At 51.9% G+C, this 23,311-nt stretch overlaps 2 protein-coding genes and 1 long non-coding RNA gene across 16 annotated transcripts in view; 1 reads left to right on the top strand and 2 right to left on the bottom strand.

The window, feature by feature from the left end:
* RASSF4 (Ras association domain family member 4) overlaps positions 1 to 17,132 on the top strand; it is a 33,603-nt gene extending 16,471 nt beyond the window's left edge. For both annotated transcript variants that reach the window (XM_082339609.1, XM_082339610.1), the window contains exons 4-11: positions 6,031 to 6,161; positions 7,556 to 7,647; positions 8,359 to 8,516; positions 12,077 to 12,178; positions 12,450 to 12,501; positions 13,124 to 13,245; positions 14,105 to 14,202; positions 15,603 to 17,132. In XM_082339609.1, the coding sequence (XP_082195735.1) occupies positions 6,031 to 6,161; positions 7,556 to 7,647; positions 8,359 to 8,516; positions 12,077 to 12,178; positions 12,450 to 12,501; positions 13,124 to 13,245; positions 14,105 to 14,202; positions 15,603 to 15,663 (816 nt within the window). In that variant the 3' untranslated portion in view covers positions 15,664 to 17,132. The remainder of the gene's footprint in view (positions 1 to 6,030; positions 6,162 to 7,555; positions 7,648 to 8,358; positions 8,517 to 12,076; positions 12,179 to 12,449; positions 12,502 to 13,123; positions 13,246 to 14,104; positions 14,203 to 15,602) is intronic.
* Positions 795 to 2,266, bottom strand: DEPP1 (DEPP autophagy regulator 1). Its single transcript, XM_082339675.1, has 2 exons — positions 2,049 to 2,266; positions 795 to 1,478 (listed from the first exon to the last, which is right to left on the bottom strand). Exon 2 carries the CDS (start codon positions 1,449 to 1,451, stop codon positions 825 to 827), a length of 627 nt encoding a protein of 208 aa, XP_082195801.1. The 5' UTR covers positions 1,452 to 1,478; positions 2,049 to 2,266; the 3' UTR covers positions 795 to 824.
* On the bottom strand, positions 2,191 to 23,193 carry LOC309604703. Of its 13 annotated transcripts, none has more exons than XR_014230966.1 (7): positions 23,056 to 23,193; positions 22,775 to 22,889; positions 18,093 to 18,124; positions 10,124 to 10,280; positions 9,053 to 9,105; positions 6,356 to 6,474; positions 2,191 to 2,317 (listed from the first exon to the last, which is right to left on the bottom strand). It is a non-coding gene; the product is annotated as an uncharacterized lncRNA (long non-coding RNA). The 13 variants fall into 13 exon arrangements; XR_014230967.1 differs by lacking the exon at positions 2,191 to 2,317 and adding an exon at positions 6,194 to 6,208 and having other exon boundaries at positions 22,750 to 22,889; XR_014230968.1 differs by lacking the exons at positions 2,191 to 2,317; positions 6,356 to 6,474 and adding exons at positions 7,675 to 7,689; positions 7,776 to 7,841 and having other exon boundaries at positions 22,750 to 22,889.
* Between the last annotated feature and the right edge of the window lie 118 nt (positions 23,194 to 23,311).

Below are 23,311 nucleotides of genomic sequence, written 5' to 3'. Positions count from 1 at the left end.
AACACCCTGCACTTTGCCCCACGGATAAGTGGCCCCTGGGTGGAGGCAGGTAAGGGTGGGGATGGGCGGGCACAGGGCCACCTGCTCCAGTCGTTTGGTGCCCTGCAGGCTGAGCTGGTGCAGGTTCTGTCTTGGCCGTCAGCGTGGGGAAAACGCTGCCCACGACACAACAGGACCTGTGAGGTGGAGCCACTGAGGTACCCACGGGTGGCCCAGTGACAAGTCCCCCGAAACACAGCAGGTGCATTTGCTGAGACCCCCTGTTTGCTCATGGGCCTCTTGGGGGGAGCAGGGGTGTGGGGAGCCAAGGGGCTGACTTGTGAGTGCCCAGGGCCTGGCTCTGAAACCACCGGGGCTGCGGCCTTTGCTTCTCCTCTCCCCCCACCTACTCATTTCCCCACCTGTGAGGCAACCACGTAAACAACAGCTACTCCATGTGTGGGCTTGTGACACGCGCGCCAGGGTGTGTGCGCGTTTTAGCCCATTTACTCATCAGCACAACCTAGGAGGCAGGTCCCATTAATTACCCCCATTTTACCGGTGAGAAAACCAAGGAAGAGATGTTAAAATAACTTGCCCGAGGTGATCAGCCAGTTAGGAGCAGTGCAAACAGGATGCGTATCGATTGCCACAGCATGTGAGATAGGCTCTTATTCGGAGCAGGGGTCTCACTATGAGTTGCCAAAGCAGGGAGCCTCTACAGAGAGGCACTTCCCTCCCAGAGACCTGCCAGCGGCGGTGCCCACCCGGGGTGGGGGGAGGGAGAGGGTGGAGAGGCGACGCAGACCTGTATGTTATTTGCAGAAGTCTTTATTGGGGAGGAGTCAGAGTTCATGGATCACGGGGAGGTGCAAATAGAGAGTTCTAAGGACGCTGCTGGGACGGGGGCTTGTTGGGGAAACTGCATCCTGGCCAGGTAGCCCAGAAGCCTGGGAGCACTGGTGCCAGTCCCTCTGCAGTCTCAGCAGAGAGTGCCCCGGAGCCCTGACATCACTCAGCCTCCCTCTGGGGGCCCCCCGGGCCTTGCCACTGTCCGTCTGTCTGCATGAAGCCCAGGGGTCAGCAGAGGATCCAGTCCTCCTTGGCATGTCCCTCCCACTTGGCCGATTTTCCTGAGACTCCCCAAAGAGCCAGTCCAGGGGGTCCACAGTGCTGGCCCCGGGCAGTGTGGGCTGCTGGCCACTGAAGCGGGTGGTGATGTCCTGTAGGGACCCAGGGGTGCAGCTCTTCTCACGGGAACGGGCTGGCCGGTGGGGTCTCCTGGGTCGGACCCTGGCTGCAGCCTCATCCGGCACTGAGGTGGGCTGCGCCAGCTGACAGATGGACTTCACGTAGTCATCCAGGCTAGGGGAGGCGGGGGGGTCCTCTCCAGACCCACTGGGCAGCATCTCCTCCAAGGTCTCCCGAATTGTGGGCAGGTGGGCCACGGAAAGCAAAAGCCGGGACCTCATGGCTGCCGGCCACAAGGAAGCAGCAACCTGTTGGTTGACAGAGGAGTGGGGTGAGGGACTAGTGTGCCATCCTGACACCCTTCCTGTGTCCCCTCCCCACCTGAGGCTGCCTGGGTGAATCACATGCCTGAGAGCAGTTTAAAGTCTGCAGATCCAAGACCAGGCTCGAACTCCTGGGCTCTTCGTGCTAACATTACTTAAGATCCTATCATTACTGTTGTTCAAGAACCCGTACAAATCAGAGAACCCAGCCTCACGGACTGGAGTCAGAGGAAACCTGGGTTTAAAACCAAACTTAGCAGTTCCTGACACGGAGTCCTTTGGCACAGTCACCTCTCCAAGCTTCCACTCACTCATCCATAAAATGGGGTTAAAAATACACCTCTCAAGGGCGTTGGGAAAAACTTGTGGAATGACACCTCATGGGAAATTCCATTATGAGTATAAAGCCCTCCGCAGCTGTTGTTACAGCAGTTAGCTGCGTCCTGGTCTCTAACCCGCAGTGAGGCTGTGCGCGTCCCAGGCTGAGAACTGCTTCAAAGATACCCAACGCCTTTTTGCTTTACCGCAGACCAGAGGGCAGTTGCTCTCTCTTACCTGTAGCTGAGGAGGTCTGGGGGTAGCAGGGGAGCTGGATGAGCAAGGAAGTCCACAGAAAGCCCCCAGGAAGCTCAGGGCAGAGGGATCGGGGTCCAGCAGTTGGAGCCCTGTGTCCGGCGTCAGATTGCTGGGAGGAGGGCGACGAGGAAGAAGTGCTACGGCCTCTGGACGATGTGCCACTGTCCAGAGTGGAATCCTCCCTGAGCTGTCTGGCGAACCTCGGGGCCTGGCAGCTGCTTTTATACCTTTCCACCAGCAATCAATTACTGTCACACGGGCCAAAAATAGCAGTTCTCAGGAAGGCTCTCAGAGGAAAACAGCTTGGCGGGCGGGGCCTGGCCCAGCTGCCAGCTTGGAGCAAGCCTTTGCGCCTGTGGGGCATTCTGGGAATGTTTACTCTGCAGGGCAGGGGTGGGGTGGCCACTGGGAGAGGCAGGGGGCTCCACTGGGCTCCCACAGGCAGCCCTAGGGTCTGCCACCTCCGCCTAGAAGTGTTCCCCACTACACCTTACACTAGTACCCTGCAACCCCAGGACACTCTGGCCCGGTGCTAGCTCTTGCAGAGCCCTGGGCCTGCACTTGTGAGGGACCCTGCCAGACACAGCGACGCAGGGCTCAGCCTGGAGGCGGCTAAGGCCAGGCTCCCTGGGCCTGCTGGGAGTTGGGATGTGCCCACCTTCTTCTGGGACCAGGGGCAGCCTGCAGGGTCCTGGTCTTGCTGCTTCCCAGATGTGGTGCTTACAAATGATAATTGGTTTATTTCTTTGTTCCCCAGGTGTCTAATTAGTACTCCTGTGCACCAGTGACTGTTCTAGGTACAGAGAACGTAAGCAGTGAACAAATCATTGCGTCCTAGAGCTTAGCTGTTAGTGAGGGAAAGAATTAAGTACTCAGTGGATGGGTGCTGTGATGTTGGGTACTGATTACAGCTGCAAAGAAAAGGCCAGCTGCACTGTGGTCGAGGGGTCAGGAGGGTCCTCTCTTAAGAGGGGACATTGAGCAGAGAGCTGAACAAATGAGGGTCGTGTGTTCCCAGTGGAGGAGCAGCATGTGCAAAGCCACTGTGACAAGAGCCTGCTGGGCAGGGGACAGCCAGGGGCCCATATGACTGGCCCAGGTGGGGAGAAGTCACTGGGTTTGGCATGGACACTGGGTTTCCCTCCGAAGGCGATGGACAGACACTGCAGGATTTGAACAAGGGTGCAAGAGTCTGGCTTCTGCTTTGAAGGATTGACTTTGCCGCTGTGCGTGGGCTAAAGGGCAGCTAACAGGGAGACCGAGGAGCATCTGGCCAGTGTTGGGAGGCCTCTGCTAGTGTCCAGGGGTGAGTGTGTCAGCACAGGAGGCAGCTGAGGGAGAGGCAGGTGACCCTGGGAAAGCTCTTGTAGAGAGCCAGCACCATACCCTTCTCAGACCTCACGTCATCCACCTAGCCGTGGGCCCACCTGGAAGGTACCTGTCTTGTTCCCACAGGCAGGGGATGGAAAGCAAGTCACTGAGACAGAAGCTCAGGCCGGAAGTCTGATTGTTGGACAGACCCTAGATGCCGAGGCAAGCGGGAGGAGCTGGCAGTCCCAAGTTCATGCATTCTGGCTAGAGTATTTCTCGTGGGCCAAGGCATGGGGCCAACCCGTGATCAGGATGTCAGTTAAACATAGCAATTCCCACCTCGATGGCTCTTCCATCTGGATGCTTCTGTAGAGCCTTTGTCTGTTTCTCTGGCTCTCTTTGAATTCATTAGCAATTAGCAAATAAGCCAATAGGCTGAACTGAGGAGGGAAGTGTTGACTGGGATAGAATTAGAAGGCCCAGGTTGATTTCCCAACCTGTAGAAAGTCCAGGCCCCGGGACCTGTGTTCTCGTCCTGTTACTTCCCCACCTGCCTGGTGAGGGCTGCCCTGGAGGTCCCTCTTCTCTACTTTGGGCTTCTCTGATTTGATCAGAGAAAGCTGCAGGCTGACAGGGCCTCCCCTCCATTCTGATGGGGCCAGGCTGGGGGGCAGTAGAGCAGTGCTAGGGGGCTCAGATTGGGCACACCCGTGCCGCTTATGCAGGGACACCAGGCCTGAGTCACATCAGGCCAGCTGGTTCCCAGCATAGCTTAACCCTGACCTCAGAGGCAGCAGCTCTGCCTCAGCCCCTCGCTTCCCCAGAGCAAGTCCCCCTGCCTCCTTCTTCATGGCAAGGTCCCCAGAGCCTTCATACAGCAACTTTGGAGGTCTGGCCTCAGTATGTCCAGCCTTGCTGCCCCTGCCCCAGCAGTGCCCCCAGGGCATCAAAGGGTCTGGGGCTGTGTCTGCTTCATCTCCTCCACCCAGAGTCCATCATGGGGCTGGTGTCCATGAATAAACATGTCCACGAACGAACACACCGAGATGTGTACCTGGTGGGGCAGAGGCTCTCTCCAGCGACCCGTCAACATCTGACAGAGGCATCTGAAGCTAAGTCTGAAAACAAAGACCTGAACCCCACTTTGGGTTTTCTTACTATCCCCACGGGACCTTTAACTCCAGTGGATCAATCTAGTCTTTCCTTTACAGTTACATATCTGTTACATATTACATACATACAGTTACATATCTTTAGTTACATATCTGTGCCTGTGTAGCATCAGTGGTTATCAAAACTAGCTCTGGGTTTTTTTGTTGTTGTTGTTTGTTTTCTTTTTTAGCAAATAGTGCAAGGCCATTCCAGAAAGCTATGTGTATTTTTGATAAACTTGAACAGAGGAGAAATATTTTCTCTGTGTATGGCAGGGTGTTTTAAACTATCACTAACTAACCATGAAATCGGCACTGCAGGACACCTCTGTGAGCACTGCCAGGGCTATGACATTTCCCACAAGGTCCCTCTTCTCACAGGGCTTTTGATGTCAGCAAGGAGAAAGAAATGGCATTTGTGAATCTAAAATGGTGCTTGAGATGGCTTTGGGAGAATGACGATTTAAGTTCATTGCCAAAAGACCAGTATCAAAGCAGATTAGGAGCACATAGCTGGGAAGACCTAGACTCTGTGGAAGCGTGAAGCTGAGAAGGTTTCTGGCAGGTGCTCTGAGGGTGCAGACAAAGCAGCCTGGCCAGGCACACGTGCGGGAGTGATGAGGCTGGACACAGGGAGCCTGGAGGTGGTAGCGCTTATACAGGAGCCGGAACTAGGTCAGAGGAACAGAATCAAGGCCTTGAGGGGAGCACGTGGGAGCTGGCTGAGGCTGCCTCTGGAGGACTCTGTCGATTAGGACCTCAGGGTTGGTGGCAGGGGAGTGGCCATGCCATCTGCAGACCTTGGGAAATGAAGGCTGGTCGGGGACGCGGGCTGGGAGCTGTTGTAAATATTCCGAACGTGTGTGCCAGTGGTGGGACGTGGGACTGTCCATATCCCAGGTGGTGAGGAAAGCAAGACTGGCCCTCAGGAAAGAAGGCAGCTTGGAAATCTGGGGGTGGGTTCAGGCCACTAATGGGAACAGTGTGGGGACTGTCCTAGTCCACCTCTGCTCTCGTGGGCATGGGATCCAGTGCCCTCGGCACATGCCCAGGAGGGCCAGCTGACCGTGGGTCCCCTGCCCAGGTGCAGCAGTGGGTGGAGAGGTGCCCTGTGTTGCACTGGTGTCTGCACAGCCGCGCTTCCCTGGAACGTGTTTCCTTGCCGCTCTGTGGACGTGCCTGCCAGACAGCGGCCGCGTTCCTGTGGGACACCTGACTCAGCCGCCCTGTCCCAGACCCTGCACCCGGGCGGTGGAAGGGCACGCCTCAGGCTTCCTCTCGGCCCCGGGCCGCGTGCCTTGGAGCACATAGAAGTTCGTGGGCCTTCCCCCAAAGGAGGACAGGACGCCAGGGAGGAGAGGGCGTGTCTGGGGAGGCCTGAGTGCACGGTGAGTCCCGTGGGCAGGGGCTGAGTCCTGAGGGGGGGTGGGGATGGTGGGCAGTGACCCCTGAGTGCGGCTGCTCTGGGGGAAGAGGCTGACCCGTGTGGATCCCCACAGGAAGAAGGGGCTCTGATCATCGAGGGGCTCCTCAACATCTCCTGGGGACTGAGGCGGCCCATCCGGCTCCAGATACAGGATGACAGGGAGCGCATGCACCTCTCCTCTGCCTCCTGGGCACCAGGATGCCCGTGAGTACCAGGCCGGGTGGGGCGGGGCCAGGTGGTCTCCGTGACACCTGTTCAACCCAAAAGTATCGTTTGGGGTGTCGGGGGCGGGGGAAGTTGATCTCAGCCTAGCCCCATTCCCATTTGGGGCAGGAGCATGGCAGGATAACCCAAACTCATCCCTGTCACCCCGTGACAGCCTCAGCCCATGACCTCACCTGCCAACCTGCAGCCTCACCCCCAGATGGTCCTTCTCCATGACAACCAAGTCACCTCCCTCTTGGAGAACGTTCCAGGCTCCCCTCACCTCTGGCTGTACTTCTCAAACTTTCCTTGCCTGTAAGAGAGAGAGGGCTCTAGGTGGGGGGCTTCCGACACCCTCTGCAAGCTAAGCATCTCAGCATCTCCTGTTCTATGTTAAAAACGCACACAATTGTAGCCTCCTACTGCTCTGCTTTTATTTCAATATCAGAATTTATTTTTATAAATTTATCAGAATTTAATATCAGAGTTATTTAAATATCAGAAGAATGTTTTGATCAGGATGAAATGGTTTTCTACCTGCCTTATCGTTTTAATGGACGTTTGCCTCTTCCCACCCCGCCCCGTAGACAGGCAGTTTGCTGCTGCGTTTTGCTTGCTTCTGCATGTAATAAATCCTTCTAAGAGTCAGAAATTCAAAACATTTTCCCCTTCAGAAATTTAAAGTTGCTTCTCTGAGAGCCCTTAACACACTGACGCCCCTGGGGCGTCCCCAGGTATCCCTGGTCACTCATAGCAAATTTTGAGCTGCACAGACTTAGAGCTTCGAGTTTGGATGGGCTCCTTAGAGAGGAGGGTAGAAGTGGTCCCACGAGCAGTCTCGGACAAGGGCCCTCAGAGGCCTCTCAGCATTGGGCGGGACGCTCTGTCTGCTCCTTGCAGGCTCCTGCTCACCGTGTGGCTACTTCCCATCACGCCCATTCCTTCTCCAGCCCAGCACCAGCTGCCCTGGCTTGGAGACCACGCTGCTCAGAGGCCTGGAGGTTGGCCCCCTCGAGGTTGCTGCTGCCCGACCCCCGCAGGCCTGAAGGCAGCCCAGAGAGCCCCCTCGGCACGTGGCCACAGATGCCAGCTGCCTCAGCCCAGCACCCAGCAGCGCCTGGGCACTGTGTGTGTCCCTGTGTCCAGGCAACGGCGCCCAGCACAGGACACCGGGTCTTCAGAACAGACTCCGTCTCCTTCCAGCAGACACTGGGGCGATCCTTTGCTTTTCTTTTAATCTTTTACGTTGACTTAATATGAAATCCTGGCCTCAGCTCTGCCTGCCCTGATTCTTGCCTGTGTCCTGTCCACAAAGGCAGCCAGCCTCTTCTCTTTGACCTGAGCTACTTTTCTCTGCCTGCAGCCCTCTGAGCACCACGATTGTCTCTTTTCAGAAAGGAGCCACCTCTTCAGGATGGCAGAGTCACTGCCCAGGAACCAAGTGCTCAGGCCGGACCCAGGGAGGAGAGTTCCAGAGACAGCTCAGGTCAGTGGGGCCTCGAGCTGCCCAGGACCCTGTCCTGCTCATCTGGGGTGGGAAGGAAGGGAGGGGTTAGCTCATGACCACCGTCTCTGAATATCAGCTTTGTGGAGTAGCAAAGAATGGCTTGTTACCCTTCAGGAGCAGCCCCTGCTAGATCCCTCCTCAACCCGGGAGAGGCTTTCTTATCGACTCCTCACCTAGGGAAAAGGAATCAGAGGCTTGCAGAGGTGATGTAGTTTGCCTGAGTCCCTGCAACGTGCACCCTTATAGAAAGGAGAGAACACCAGCAGAGGGTGCGGCTCCCCCCTGGCCTTGCAGGCATCTGGGACCTCTTCCCCACACGCCGGGATCCGTACCTGTGTGTCTGTCCTCTCTGCGCCCTCCCCTTGCACTCAGTGAAGGGCTTGTCCCAGAGGACAGGGCTGGGGCTGTCAAAGTCCTGCTCTGGATCCCTGGAGACAGAGGCCCAGAGGCTTATGGCCATGCGGCACGGTGACACAGGTTATCCTGTCTGGGGGTCACCTTTCCCGTCTGTAAAGTGGGCATCACCCAGGCTGGACCCCAGCCTCCGTCACAGGGACAGTGGTCACATCGCCGTCTGCTGTAGCCCAGTGCAACAGGGAGCCACGCTCCACACTCGGGACCACCACGGGAGCGGTTCTGTCACCACCGCCCTCACCCCAGCCTGACCCCCTCATCCACTTCTCACCACAGAGCCCATGGAGGAGGACGAGGAGACCCCACAGCTTATGAGGACCAAGAGCGATGCAGCCTGTGTGATCCAGAGGCGGCCCAGGTGCCGCGCCCCCGGTGAGGCCCAGAGGATCCGGCGACATCGGTTCTCTATCAACGGGCACTTTTACAACCACAAGGTGATGTCCCAGCCTGGCCTCTCTCCCGGGCCCTGAGGCTGAGGCCACAGGGAACAGCCCCAAGCACGGGTGTAACCACTGGGCCTTCTGTAGGCCGGCCTCCGTGGTGGTCATGCCGGAATTCACCTTCACCATGGCCCTGTGTGCAGATGTGGTCATGCCCCTGTCCTGATGGAGAAACGGGCTCAGGAGGAGAACTATCTTGCCCAAAGCCACATCAAAATATCACTCCACTTCATGGCCCCAAAGCCTGTATTTTTTCCATCACACACTCACTGTCAATTCATTCTCAAAAGTTGCATGGATATTTGGAAAGTGATGCCAAATTCACTTTTAATAAGGCAATTTTCTATGAGGTTTCCACCCAAGCTCAGTTGATATGGGAACGTCATGTCCCCTACTGTCATTTTCACTTGGTAGATTAAGGCAACTAGGTTGAGGTGTGCCCAGGAGCACGTGTGTCTGTGTCCCAGAGAACCCACGCTGCTCCTGATTCCCAGCACTTAGCCTTTTGTCCAAGTATGTATTGTACTGACCTCAGGAAAAAGAGCTCCTTCCCCAGATGACATCATTCCGTAAACAAACCAAACTGTAAAAGGAGAAGTTGATTGTTACTATAAATGGCACGAGTGGCAGTTTGGGTGAGGCCCTAGATGGGGAGTGTCCTGGTAACACAGCCACATCCTGCAGCATTGGGAAATTGGAAGCCAAGGTTTTTAGGTTAAGCAGCTGCCTTCTTGATAGGTGATGACTCATGGGAGGGGGAGGGGAGCCTGGGCAAAGGGAGGTCTCAGGGTCAGATCTGAAGAACAGTCCCCCAGGTGAGGTCTGCTGGGAGCCATTCAAGCCACTCTTGGGGTGCCCTGCACTTTGGGATGAAGAATTCAGCAAGGCAGGCTGAAAGGACCCTGCTTCACCATCAGGACCTCCCTCCACTCCCTGCTAGGTTTGCAGTGAGTGTTAATGAGGGACAATAGGTTATCTTTACTAAATCCAGGAAAACCCACGACTATTTGAGAGTAGTTTCCTGAGAGAGGGAGGGGGAGGCAGGGCTGAAGTTAAACAGAGATTAAGAATGTCTAGATTAGCCAGAGAACCCACCATCTGACTTGGGTATTCTTTAAATCTTGTTCCAAAGAGGTTTTGTCCTTAAAGTGTCAAGTACCATTTGCTAATATTTGAATATATATTGATATGCTATTTTAAGGGATTACTCAAAAATTTAGAAAGACTATTTGCATGGGTTTAGGCTCTTTCTAGTTCTACATTCCTAAAAAGGAGCTTTTTGCTCCATGACTCAAGGTACCAAATAGCGGGGTTTATCTTCAGTACATTCACCTCTACTCTAAGGGAGTCATCTCTAAGAGGTGTGTTGGGCACATTAAATCTTACGTTAGTCATTGCAAATGTCACAGGGACACGGAGATGTCTGAGCACTCTGTAGCCTTTGAAATGAACAAATGAACAGTGAGGGCTTTCATCACAGCCTTTCATGTCCATTGGAGCCATCCTGCCAAGAAGGGCTTCTTAGCCAGCCAGCCCAACACTCGATACACTACCCATTCAGGCCCCAGTAAGGGCAGATTTTCCCCCAGTCACAGATTTACCTGTGCCGAAATGTAGACCCATTCTTCCAGGCAAATTGAGTACCTTCCAGGACAGGAACTAGTGTCTTAGGCATGTTGGACAGTTGATTCACATCTCCTGGATGAGTAAGGGGCTCCCTCTTTTTCGCCCTGCCCTACGTGCATTCAGAATCTGTCCCTAGAAATCAGGCAACAAAGTACTTGAGTCACAGGCAACAATTAAAAAAAAAAAAAATTCCTAGAATTAACTTCCTGGGGTTGTTATTCCAGGTTTTATTTCTTAGAACTGTGCACTATTGCTTCACTCAATTATTTTCCAAAAGTGTTCTTATTCACAGTAATGTTGGCTTGATTTCCAGACTGGGTAAAACTTAGTACTTGTTTTCACTGCTTTGCCCTGGCCTGTTAGATTCAAATGTGTTCTGTGAAGGGAAAACCATTGTGGTTAGAGATGGGAAAACAGCCACGGTACCCTCGTTCCTACTTGGAGTTGGTTGGTATCTTCTTGAGAAAAGACTTCAGGCAGAAGAAACACTAACAATGTCTTATTGACATGACCTTTCTTCTCCTAGAAATAGCCTGACTTCTGTATTCCATATTTCTTAGAAACTGAAAACCTAGGCTGGCTTTCTGTATCACCCAGAGGCATTCTACATTTCAGCTGTGCAGAAGGCAGGTCCCAGTCTGAGTCTGGCTCTGGTACTCGGGGACCAGCTGCGGACACTGAACAAGTCCCTCACGCACCCCGAGACCCTACTGGGAAAAGCAGAGCTAGGGCCATACAGGAGGAATGTGTGAATTGGAATTTGGAAAGCAAGGAGGAGCTTACCCACACGGAAGTCGGACACGCAGGGAGGCCCCTGTGGCACAGTGGTGAAGCATGGGGTTTGGGGCAGCTCTGCCCTTTCTAGATGGGTGATGCTGACAAGCCACTTAACCTGTCCAAGCTTCCATGTCTTTCCTAAGAAAAGGGGACTAGTGACAGGTACTTCTAAGGGCTGTTGTGAGAATTAAATCAAAGATTATATATAAAGTGTTTAGCAGGTTTACTACCTAGCTAGTGATCATTGAGGACTTAATAAGCCTCAGGCAATGCCCTGGTTGACTTTCATGGATGGTGTCTCATAAACAAAGGCAAGATACCTATGAGAATGTCACGGGCCCCCATAACTGTGCAGAAGCCATGTGGCTAGAGCACAGGGTACTTGGGAGGGAACCATGTATCACATGTGCATAACATGAGAGGAGCCACGGATGGCACTGTCTAGGCTGTGGGACATGCTGTAAGACAGTACTTCTCAAAGTGTACCCTACAGATAGCATCACGGGGCATTTTCCTCAAATGCAGATTTTGATCCAGGAGTCTGGACTGGGGGGGCCTGAGACTGTATGCTGACACAGCTGGTCCAGAACACACTTTGAGTTGCAGAATTTCTGAAAGGTTGTTCCGCTGGCCAACAGTGTGGGTAATGGATTGGAAGGGCGGAGACTGGAAGGGGAGTGTTGAGAAGCTGATGCAGTATGAACAGAGGGCCTCACCTCAGGCACCGCTGGGAGAATGGAGAGGAGTGGACAGATTTGAGAACGTTCAGCCTTAGGATGAGCAGACACTTAGTGATTTGATCGACAGAAAGAGTGAAGGAGAGACTGGTTCCCCCAACCCCTTGTGAGTTACTTCTACGGCCCTGGTTCCTGGAATCCAGAGAGCTGGACCTTAAAGCTTTGTAGGCATCTTTCTTAGAGGCCTCTGTAAGATGTGGGTTGTTACAGCTTCCCTGCGCGTGCCCAGATGTGGGCACAGCTTGTGTGTGGATCTTTGTGGATGGATAGACGCAGGTGTTCCTGAAGCCCAGGTTTGCCTGCTGCTGAAGCCTGCTCAGCACCATCTGGCCGACAGTATGCCCAGACCCTGCGTGATGTCAGCCCCGTGTCCCCTCTGGACTTGCCCTGAACTGCCTCCCCCTTCCCGTACAGACCTCCGTATTTACTCCCGCCTATGGGTCCATGACCAACGTGAGAGTCAACAGCACCATGACCACCCTGCAGGTGCTCACCCTGCTGCTGAACAAGTTCCGAGTAAGTCTGCCCACAGATGGCCCTGCCCCAGTTGCTGGTGGTTTGCTGTCTCGTTGCGGGAGGGGGCTGGGGAAAGCCATGGCTCCTGGCTAGAAGGATGACCCAGGTTTCCTCAGCTGAGCTGGCATCTCTGGGAATTTAAGCAGAGAGAGGGGAGGGTGCCTGGGGATTTGTGTGTGTGGCACTGAGGATGTGGTTACCACCAGGGGTCCCTTTCTGTCTCTCCTGTCTGGAAGAGCTGTGGTCTGACTTCCTGTTACTACCTGTGCAGGTGGAAAATGGTCCCAGTGAGTTTGCACTCTACATCGTTCACGAGTCTGGGGGTAAGTGTCTGCCTTTGCTTCCCGATCATAAAAACAAAAGTCCCTGTCCATTTGGCAAGCTCACCAGCTGTGCTCCTTCTCCGAGGGCTGGGCTGGCTTGTGCAGCGGGCACGGGGCAGGTGCCCTCCTGGCCTTGGGACATGCTATGCCCCCACCACGAGCACCCCTCCCGGGCCCAAATCCAGGCACACTGTCATCCCTTTCAGAATCCCACCAAAACCACATGGTAAGCCGCTCTCTCCAGTAGGTTCAGCAGGGAGCGGGGAGGAATGCGCATCTGTGTCTTCAAGATGGATCAGAAGCCCCTCGCCCACTGAGAACTGCTGTTGCAGAACTTGTACTGCATGGCCCTATGTCCAGTGCTGCACAGCCCAGGTCTGATAACTGAGCAGGCCTGGCCTCCCCAAGTCCACTTCCCCATCCCCCGCTCCTTCAGCCACTGTCCCTCTCTGAGCTGGGCCTTCACCGAAGGACATGATCACACATCATCAGGGCAATGTCCATCACACAACACCTGGCAGTGTTGCCAGGCCCCCTGGACATCTGTCTTCCATTACGTTCCTGTCCTGGAACAAAGAGACGCAGAGATGCCATGAATTTTGTCCACCACCTTCTTTTTCAGAGAGGACAAAATTAAAAGACTCTGAGTACCCGCTGATTTCCAGAATCCTGCACGGGCCCTGTGAGAAGATCGCCAGGATATTCCTGATGGAAGCTGACTTGGGCGAGGAAGTCCCCCACGATGTGAGTGAGGGCTGAGGCTCGGGGATGCCTGCTCCTGAGTTAGGGGCTGGGGGACAGCATGGCGGACTCCCAAGGGCTCTTAAGGTGACCTTGGGCAGAGCCCTCTTGGGCGATGCTTCCAGGGCCCCACGCCGTTCTGGAGGGCCGGTACAGGATTGCTTTCAGCCCTTCTTCTTCCTGTCAGCCACCGCCAGATGCGTCAGCTGGCTCAGGGGAGATAAGAAGTTGGGTCTTAGAAAACCATGGCCTGGCCTTTCCCCCTCAGACAGATAAAATCTTTTCCTTCATTGGAGCGTGTTTTGTTGTCATTGCATTAAAGACCCACAACAAGGGCTCCTTAACTAGGGCCTAACTAGGGCTTATGGAAGGGACCCTATGGAGGTCTGTGTCTCAGGACAGCCTGAGTCCTGACTGGGCAATGGGCACATTTCCAAACTCCCTGCCCAGAAAAGGCCTATAGGGTGTGGACCCCAAGGAGAAGGCCCAGTGACCCTGTATCCCTTGAGCCATTCACAGACGAGTGTAGTTTCACTCCATTGTTAAAAACAATGGCATTCCCACCGTCTCCACCCCACCCCCAGAGAACACCCAGTGTGACTCCACTCACTATTGAATGCTCTTCCTAAAATTCAGCTTAATCTTTCCTCCCAGGGATCATAGTTGCCTTTGAGGTAAGAATGGGCTACATCCTCCCATCCTGGTACACACAGAGCAGTGTTGGGGGTGGGAGGAAAACAGGACAGCCTCTTCCTTGGATTTAAGACCTTGCTGAATCGGCCGCTATGGAAGCCACGAGGAAAAGAAAACACACTTTTGGCTTCTAATTTAAAACACGTTAAAATGTTCTTGGATTTTCTAGGTCGCTCAGTACATTAAGTTTGAAATGCCGGTGCTGGACAGTTTTGTTGAAAAATTAAAAGAAGAGGAGGAAAGAGAAATAATCAAACTGACCATGAAGTAAGCAGCACTTAAAGAGCCAGTCGTGGGTACTGAACGTCAGGGCAAGTCTGCAGGGCCGAGCACGCAGGCCCGGGGCTGGGAGACCTCTGTCCTCCAGGTGCGCCAGGTGTCCTCACGCAGCTCGGGGACACCTGCTAACCCTGGCTCGCCAGCACCGCCCTCTGGCCCCTTGCTCGACAGTGACACCAAGCTGGGGTGACAGCCTGCCAAAATAGGGGGATGCAGCCCAGACCACTCATCTAGCCTTGGCAATCTCACCAGCACAGGACAGGCACAAGCTGCTGAAAAGTGCCCAGGAGAGTCAGGCAGGAGCACGGGTGGGCCCTGGACCAGGGTTGTGTGTTCTGCTGGTGACATTGCTCTGGAGGAGCAACCGAGAGGAGGCCTCCTTGTGCACCTTCAGCCTCGTCTGGGCCCTTCACGCTAGCCGGAATTCTAGGCCTGCCCCAAAGCAGCAGTTATTGGAACTGCCTGCACCAGCTGATGTTTGCAGGTGCAGGGGACCAGTTCAATGGAAAGGTGAGCAGGTGTTACCTGCTGGCCCCTGGGGAAGCTACATCAGGGCCCGGCTGTGTGAGGTCAGCCAGGTTGCACATCCCAGTGATCTGTCTCTCCCTCTGCAGGGGAAGCTCGGTCCCAGAGTCCCTCTTAGGAAGGGAAGGAGAGAGGCTGCTGTGAGGGCCCGCGGTCAGGGGACTGGTTCCGATTCTGGCATCTGGCTGAGTGATTCTTAGAAAGGCTTCTATGTGTGCAGTCAGGGCCCATTCAGGCAGTCAGCAGAGACCTCGATCAGAGGAAACAGTCTACATGCAGTCAGCAGTGTCACCGTGGCTAGAAGGGACTTGAGGGTCACCTGGTCAGCCTGTTCAATGTACAGAGAGGAAACAGTGGCCTGAGATAAGGAAGGAGGCAGCATCACGTGACTGCAGAGCCGGGGCTTGAACGCAGGCTTCCTGATCCCTACTTTGCCGCCCTGTATACTCCAGCACACTCCTGTCTGTACTGGAGAATCTTTTTTTTTTTTTTTTTTTTTAACATCTTTATTGGAGTATAATTGCTTTACAGTGGTGTGTTAGTTTCTGCTTTATAACAAAGTGAATCAGCTATACATATACATATATCCCCATATCCTGTACTGGAGAATCTTTGGAATAGAAAGATCATTCTGCTTTGAAGCTTGACAGGGTCTGCAGCCCTGTTTGACTACTCCTCGAAGCCAGTGGTCTTGTGGGATGTGGGCCTGGCTTTTCCCTCTCCTGACAGAGGAGAGATAGTGGCCACTAATCAGCCGGTCAGGAGCCGTGGGTCTCTGGGCCCAGCATCTATGTGCTCCCTTGCTCCCCCCCTCCCTGTCCCCTCCAGTATCAGTGAGTCCTCTTGGCTGTGTCTCCCTCCAGGTTCCAAGCCCTGCGTCTGACGATGCTACAGCGCCTGGAGCAGCTGGTGGAGGCCAAGTAGCCCACCAGCACCTGCCTCCTCCGAAGCCCCCAGCAGCCAGCGCACTCTGAGCACTGGCGGCCGGGCCCTGATTGTCACACAGATTGGTCACACTGGCTGAGGAATCCGGCACCCGTGTTTCCACCTGTCCACCTGCCCAGGTAGCATGAATCCCACGTCCCTGGCTCTTGGCTCCAAGCTGAGCACTCACAGTGCCCAGACCTAAGCCTGAGGAGCCAGGAACTTGCTGGGTGGGGTCTGCGTGTGAGACTGGCCTGGGCCGTGAGCAGCCCTGAAGCTGTGACGTGGGCCACTTATGTAGCTGGACAGCATGGCCAGTCCTGTTCACTCCACACCTCTCCTGCTCAGGAGAGCAGAACATGACCTTGTTTCCAGGGCGTGGGCTCCGTCTGCTCTCCCAGTGTCCAGCCCAGAACCACAAGCCCTTATCCTCGTCAAACACGTGAACCACTAGACCCCCGGCTGCCCTTGTCTCATGCTGCCGCTCAGAAACTCCGCTGGGTAAAGCAAGGGCTGCCAGCGGGTATGGGATGTGCGATGCTCCCAGCCAGCACTTCACCATGGCGTCCCTGGCCCTCAAGCCTCTGATGTCACTCCATGAGCCTCACATAGCCCCGTGCCCCGGCAGCAGAGGTCAGACTGGGAGTAAGACCACCAGCAGCCCACCTTCTCTCTGCAGCACTCACTCTGAGCTTCCTCAGCAAGACCTGAAGGGATTCTTATAAGGAGCTCGCTGCAAGAAACATGTCAATTTGATCACATTGAGGAGGTGACCCGCGTGGCATTGAAAGGACGCTGCCAGGGTGCGTGCGAGTCCGGGAGCTGTCCAGGGACTGCTGGCAGTGGCTTGGGAAGGCCGCGCTCTGCCCCGTTGCTGCTCTCCTCGGACACCTGTGTGCCTCCTGCCCTCTCTGGGTGTGCATTCCTCCCCTCTCAATACTTCCCATCAAAGGGCCACCAAGGGAAAAATGTCTGTTTGAGGAGAAAGGGCTTTGAATTCCCTGGGGCCAGATACAGAACAATTTGGGTTTTTCAGCTGATGGAAAACTTCTGGAATGAACAAGAAGGCATTTGCAAAAATTATGTAACAGTTTACATTGGTCACGTAAGGTGTCTGTCCAAAACAGAGCAAACTGGAGACCACATTCTCCCACTGGGGCCCATGGATAGTGAATTTAAAGGGAAAAACTATAAAGTCTCCCAAATATAGAAATTCAGTATGAGGGAGATTCCCTCGGTGCCTTGTGCAGCGCCCATAAAGAACAGAGCCTGGGAGCAGCCGTGCCAATAGAACCCACCGTTCAGGGTGAACTTCACAACAGGATTGCCCCAACCTGGCGCCATGTGCACAGAGGCAGGCGCAGAGATGCCCAGGGGAGGTCCGCTGTAGTTTCTGCTGTCTCTGCTTGCCTTTGGCAGCACAGTTTGGCAGCTGGGTACTCAATAAAGGTGTGCTGTATTGAACTGAAGGAGTTAGGTCCAAGCTTCTTTTTTTTGCTTGTGTGTGTCCACCCTGACCCTCTGCTCTAACCTCTGACACTCCTGTCCCACAGTACGCGTGGCCAAGTTTGGCAGAAGAGCCAAAGCTGAGCCACAGCCCACGGCTCATGACACTGACATGACTCCTTCCTTTCCGGGCACATTCTTGGGGCTGGTGTGGGGCCTGAGGACAGAGGCAGCTGCAGGGCACAGAGGAGTCATTGGTGGGGGTCTGTGGACAGCCTGGACAACATGCACAAGGGTCACCCCGAATCGCAGAGTCCCAGCATCAGGAGGACCTCGGGAATCTTGCAGGGCTGGGGGCGGGGCACGGTGACGGGGTCTAGGGGAGGGTAGAGAACGACTCAAACAGGGCTCCTCAGTAAAACAGTGAAATAGCTCCCAGACCCTATTTATAAGCTCAGGTCAAGGACAACTGTTGTCCATTGTTCAGCAGTAATTGAGGGACCGCCTTGTGCCAGACCTGTGCTCAGCCCTAGAGGGACAAAGACAGAGCCATGCTGTGCCCTGTGTTCAGGGGTCTCAGACAAGACCTGGGAGAAGCAGGCCACACACCCTGGATGGTCAGGGGACCAGCAGGGCAGAGAGATGGTGAAGGTCCCTGGAAGGAGGCCCAAGACTGAGCCCAACTTGCCTAAGAGAGTGTGTGTGACATTCTAGCCTGAAGAGGCCTGCCAGCCCTGGAGCAGACAGGGCTTGGCACATGGGAAGCCATCAGATGAAGAAACCCTCTGTAAACATCCCCAGTTTTGCTTTTGGGGTTTTTTGTTTTGTTTTGTTTTCTTTCAGTTGTTACAATATTACTTCATTTAAGGCCTGTCTTGATACGTGTCACTTGTGAAATAGAATTATCAAAACTAACTTCTGAATAACATAGCTAAGAAATCACTAACAAGTTGTACAAAAAAAGGGAAAATGTACAGACATACCTCAGAGATGTTGCAGGGTTGGTTCCAGGCCACTGCAATAAAGCAAATACCACAATAAAGTGAGTCACACAAATTGGTTTCCCAGTGCATATAAAAGTTACGTTTATGCCCTACTATAGTCTATTAAGTGTACAATAGCATTATGTCTAAAAAAACAATGTACGTACCTTAATTTTAAAATACTTTATTGCTAAAAAATGCTAACAATCATCTGAGCCAAGTCGTAATCTTTTTGCAAGAGTAACATCAAAGATTATTGATCATAGATCACCATAACAAATATAATAATAATGAAAGGCTTGCAAATTGTGATGTCAACTGAAAAAAACACACACAACCTAAAATTTGTGAGTTATGTTTTATTTGGGGACCTTACTGAGAACTATATCCCATGACACAGCCTGTCAGACAGCTCTGAGGAACTGTTCCAAAGAGGTAAGGGAGGAATCAAGATATGCAGGAGTTTTTGCTTAAAAAAAAAAAAAGCCAAACATGTAGTTGAACACTGAAAGATGACTGCTGATCACAAAAAGCAGAAGTCTCACGTTAATGATTTTAGTGCCTTTTGGTGTATGGGAAGATGCAAGAGTCTGGGTTCATTAAAATTATTCCTTAGATAGGCATCTTAACTATCTAGGGCCAGTATCCTGTTTTTCTCCATCCTAAATTGCCCTCAGGGTGCACCCCTTGGAGTGACTGCAGTGGCTGATGTCTTGATAGCACCATCATTTCTTGTTTACTTAAATGGCTGGCTACATTTTTTTTGTCCACAGTGAGAATTACCAAAATGTGACACAGAGACACAAAGTGAGCAAAGGTTATTGGAAAAATGGCACCAATAGATTTATTCAATGCAGGGTTGCCACAAACCTTCAATTAAAAAAAAAAAAATGCAATACCTGTGAAGCACTATAAAGCAAAGCACAATAAAACAAGGTATGCCTGTGCACTTCTGCAATCATCTGAGGGATTACAAAACTTTTTATCAACACTACTTGCTTTTCAGAGGCAATTTGAAAAGCTGCTAATTCAGCTCACCCTGACACCACAATTTCAGACTTTCTCTGTTTGGCTCTGCGGTTTCCTGATGGTTTGTATGGGAATTCCATGTGCCTCTCTCCACAGAGCTTAGATTATTTGTCATATGTTGCTTAACTCACTGGTATCGCAGGTAGTAAATGTATCCAAAGAAAAAGTGAAGATTCCTGTGATGAGCGTCCTCTCTTAAAACAGGACGGTCTTCCCAGGTCAGGCCTCCGGAACCAGGGAAAATAATAAACACAGGATAAAATCAACATGATTGCAAAAGAAGATCTGAACTCAGGAAAAACAGGGTGATTTGCCCAGAGCAAATTACCAGAAGGAATCAAAAAACAGCTTGTTTTTCCCATGGTGATAACCATATGCTACCTGTTTTCCAGAAAATGGATTAAAGACCTTCCCACTGTTAAAATAAAGCCGTTCGTTCACCCAGGATACATCTGGCCCCTTAATCCTAGGGAAACAAAGCACGAGGCTTATCCTGTCTGATCAGGTGATCTGCGGAGAAGCTGGCAATACACAATGTGCCCATGTGGGCAGGATACAGGTGCCCTGCAGCTGCAAAGCAGCAGTGGGATATTTTTGTCAGGTGCCCTGCTGGGCAGCAGCCTCCCTGCCCCTCAGTCCCTCAGCCATGATCGGGCAGGAAAGGCAGTCAGACTCAAGCCTTTCCAAATGTAAAAACAGCAAGTGCACGTGCTGTATTTAGCCCCCATGATCTGTGATTGTCTGGGAGAAAGCCAGCTGCTGACCTGCCCTTGGACTTCCAGCATTCGGGTGGGGCTCTGCTCCCTCCTGGCTGGACTTTTAACAGAGATGTTTTCTGCAAACTCAGGAATGGGAATTCCCAGAGTTTCCTTTCCCAGAGAACCCAAAGGAAACAAAAAGCAAAGTCTCAGGCTTGGTGGACAGGACCCTTGTTCAGGGGCCCTTCATGGGAGATAGACCGCTCCTTACTGCACTTGGCCCTTGGGCCACACATGTGACCGGCTTCTTTTGCACTGTTGCCAAATGCAGACCCAAGGCAGCAGTGCTCCCTGTTGAGACAGTGCTTTTTGGTGTGTGTCTCTGTCTGTCTGCAAGGGAGTGGGGTGCAAGGGACAAAGCCGTAGTAAAAGGAAGCTGTCTTGCCAAGACTGTTCTCAGCCCAGAAGCCTCTTCTTCCTAGAATGAGCCCTTCAAATACAACTGGGCTCAGGGACACACTGGACCCCACTGTGAGCCATTTCCCAGAGGAGCCCCAGCCATTAAGGGATCTGGCCTCTCTTGACCCAGTTCTCCCAGAAAGATGTGCTATTACGAGAACACAGCCTATCTTTGCTACCCTGACTGTACCTCCCTCCTTTTCCCTCCCCCCTTTCGGCTTTCTGTTTTGTAAATATCAAGTGTGACCAATTTCAATAATTTAATTTGTTTAAAAATAACCTGGAATTCTATTTGAGAGATACTGCTAGGTAGAGGTTAAGAGCATAGGCTCTGGACCCAAACTGTCTGCCACCTGTGGCCTTAGGCAAGTTACTTGCCTCCATTTTCTCATCTGTAATATGAGGATTATAACAATTCCTATCTCTTGAGATTGTGAAAGGTATATTAGCTTTGCTGTAGTAACAAATAACAACAAAAATAGTGGCTACAACAAGAGTGTTTACTTCTCTGGCCTGTTACATGTGACTGCAGGTGGCTCCAAGTGGGCTTACGTGGCTCTGCTCCACATGCCTTTCATCCTGGGCTGAAGGCTGAAGGAGCAGCCCCTACGTGGGACATATTATTCTTGAGGCAGAGGGGAAGAACAGAGTGGTGGCAGAAACATAGTGACCCAAAGCTTCTTCTGGGATGGGCTATACTTTGTGTCCACACACATGCAGTTAGCCAATGCTACTCACATGTAAAGTCAACATCAGTGGGATGGGCTATCGTTAACCAGAAGACAATGAAAGTCACACAGGATTAAGCAGGGACGTTAAATCCAAGAAGGGTAGAGCAAATGCTCAAGAGCAGACATACCACAGGAATATTGAATGAGGCACTGCCACTGCTTCAAACAGTGCCTAGAACATAATAAGCACTCACTAAGTGTTGGCTATTATTACACTAATGAATAAACTGAGGGCATAAAACCCTGCCTGTTTTCTCTCCCTCTCTTTTTTCCTTTTACCTTTTATTCTTCCTCCCTTCCCCACCCCATAACCTTTTCTATCTCTTGCCCCTCTCCACCCTTACCTCCTACTCTGTCCACTCTTGGCCACCCATAGCCCTGTATTTCCTGACTTTTGTCTCTCTCCTTTTTAAATTTCATCTTTCTTTACCCAATTCCCTACTTCTCTAACCTACACACCTCTGGGCCTCTGTAGCTGGCCCATTTGTTTTTAGGTACAGGCAAAAGGGATAATCCACCTTTACGTGGGACATGAAGTTAGTTTTAACTAGTAACTCTCTTACTAATAAAATTTTTTGAATACATTTTTATTATTTTAATGTACATAGAGCAAACAGTTCCATCAGGTCATTTTTGTTCTTGAAACTTTTCCTAAACTATCTTTGACCATTGTCCCCTACGCCTACCCCCTCCGGCCACCAGCATCAACCACTTATAACAATTTAATAATAAAATAACAATGCCTCATATTTCTTATGTGTTAGGCATTGTGCTAAGTGCCTTACATCATCTTATTTAATCTTTACAACAGTCCAGCTATCATCTAGATAACTGAGCTGACATTCCCCGTCCAGGCCTTAGTCAGTTTCACGCTTTGCCATCTGCAGAGCAGAAAGCTCCAGCTTGATATCTGAACCTCTGATCTAGTCTGGCCTGTGCCATCAACTCGCTGTGTACTTCAGGCAAGTTTCCCTCTCAGCCCTATTTTACTGCTCTTTAAGATGGATACGAGGATCCCTGCTTTGCAAGGCTATAAAGATGAATGACCAGAGAATAGATGTAAAAGCACTTTGTAAAGAAGCATCTTATAAATTCATTCATTCAACAAATACTTGCTGAGTGCCTGCTACCTTCTGAGCACTGTTCTTAGCACTACAGAGATAACAAAGAACAAGAGACAGATCATGACAGCTTTGTGTGCCACTGTGAGGCCATGAGCTTTTGCTCTAATAACATGGGAAGCCTTTGGAGGATTATGAACAAAATGAATGACATGATCTGACTTGGGTTTTAAGAAGATCACTCTGGGTCTGTGAGTAGACATAGGGAGACCAGTGAGGAAGCCAATGCAATAATCCAGACAGGAGATAACAGCAGCTTGGTGGAGCTTATAGCAGTGGAGGTGTTGATAGTGGCTCAATTCTGGATATATTTTGAAGATCGAGCCAACAGAATTATAGATGGCTTGGATTTGGGTTTGGGGTGAAAAAAGAAACAACAGTGACATCAAGATTTTTGACCTGAGCAATTGGAAAGTTGGAATTGCCAACTGTCGGGATGAAGACTGATGAAGGAACAGGTTAGGTGAATATCAGAAGTTCATCTGGGGGTATGTTAGGTTCGGGATGTCCATCACACATGCAAATGGCACTGAGTTATATAAGTAAGTTATAAGTTATAACTGGATATATAAGTCTAGAGTTCAGTAATATTTGCACCCCAAGGTTGGACTGGAGTTACCGGTTAGGAAGTCTTCAGCACCTACAGATGGTATCTGAAGCCATTAGACTGAAGGAGTTCTGCAGGCAAACGAGGGCCCGGAGAGAAGAGAGGAGATCGGGTGACCCAGCACAGGTTAGGTTGGCGGAGGAGGAGGTTGGCTGTAAGAAATGAGAACCAGGAGAGATCATTACTAAAGAGAAACAAGGGGGTGTGTTGAAAATCACGAGACTTTGGAGCCAAAAAGACCCATTCCAATCCTTGGCCATCCACTTATACACTGTCTAAACTCGAGCAAACTTCTACTCGAAGCCTTGGTTTCCTTACCTGTAAAATGAGTATGATCGTTCCCATTTTGTAAGGGCTTTTTGGTATAATCAAATAAGGTGACTCATGAAAAATATCAGGAACAGTTTAGGCTCTCCAAAAGTACCTCTATATAATTAATAAGTAAACAATATTTGTAGAAAAATGAAGTCTCGGGGTGGGACAGGCTGGTGTTGCGTTTCAAAAGCCGCGACACACAGGCTGCTGCTCGTCGGCCCTGTGGGTGGCTCCGAGCCATCTCAAAGGGAGAAGACGA

The sequence above is a fragment of the Balaenoptera borealis genome, assembly GCF_965194805.1.
Source record: "Balaenoptera borealis genome assembly, chromosome: 10".
NCBI lineage: Eukaryota > Metazoa > Chordata > Mammalia > Artiodactyla > Balaenopteridae > Balaenoptera > Balaenoptera borealis.
The sequence above is the reverse complement of the archived record's forward strand: the minus strand, read 5'-3'. Positions and strand labels throughout refer to the sequence as shown.

Bases quoted from the DNA above. Each gene is read 5' to 3' on its own strand.
- DEPP1 (XM_082339675.1), bottom strand. From the start codon at position 1,451: ATGAGGTCCCGGCTTTTGCTTTCCGTGGCCCACCTGCCCACAATTCGG.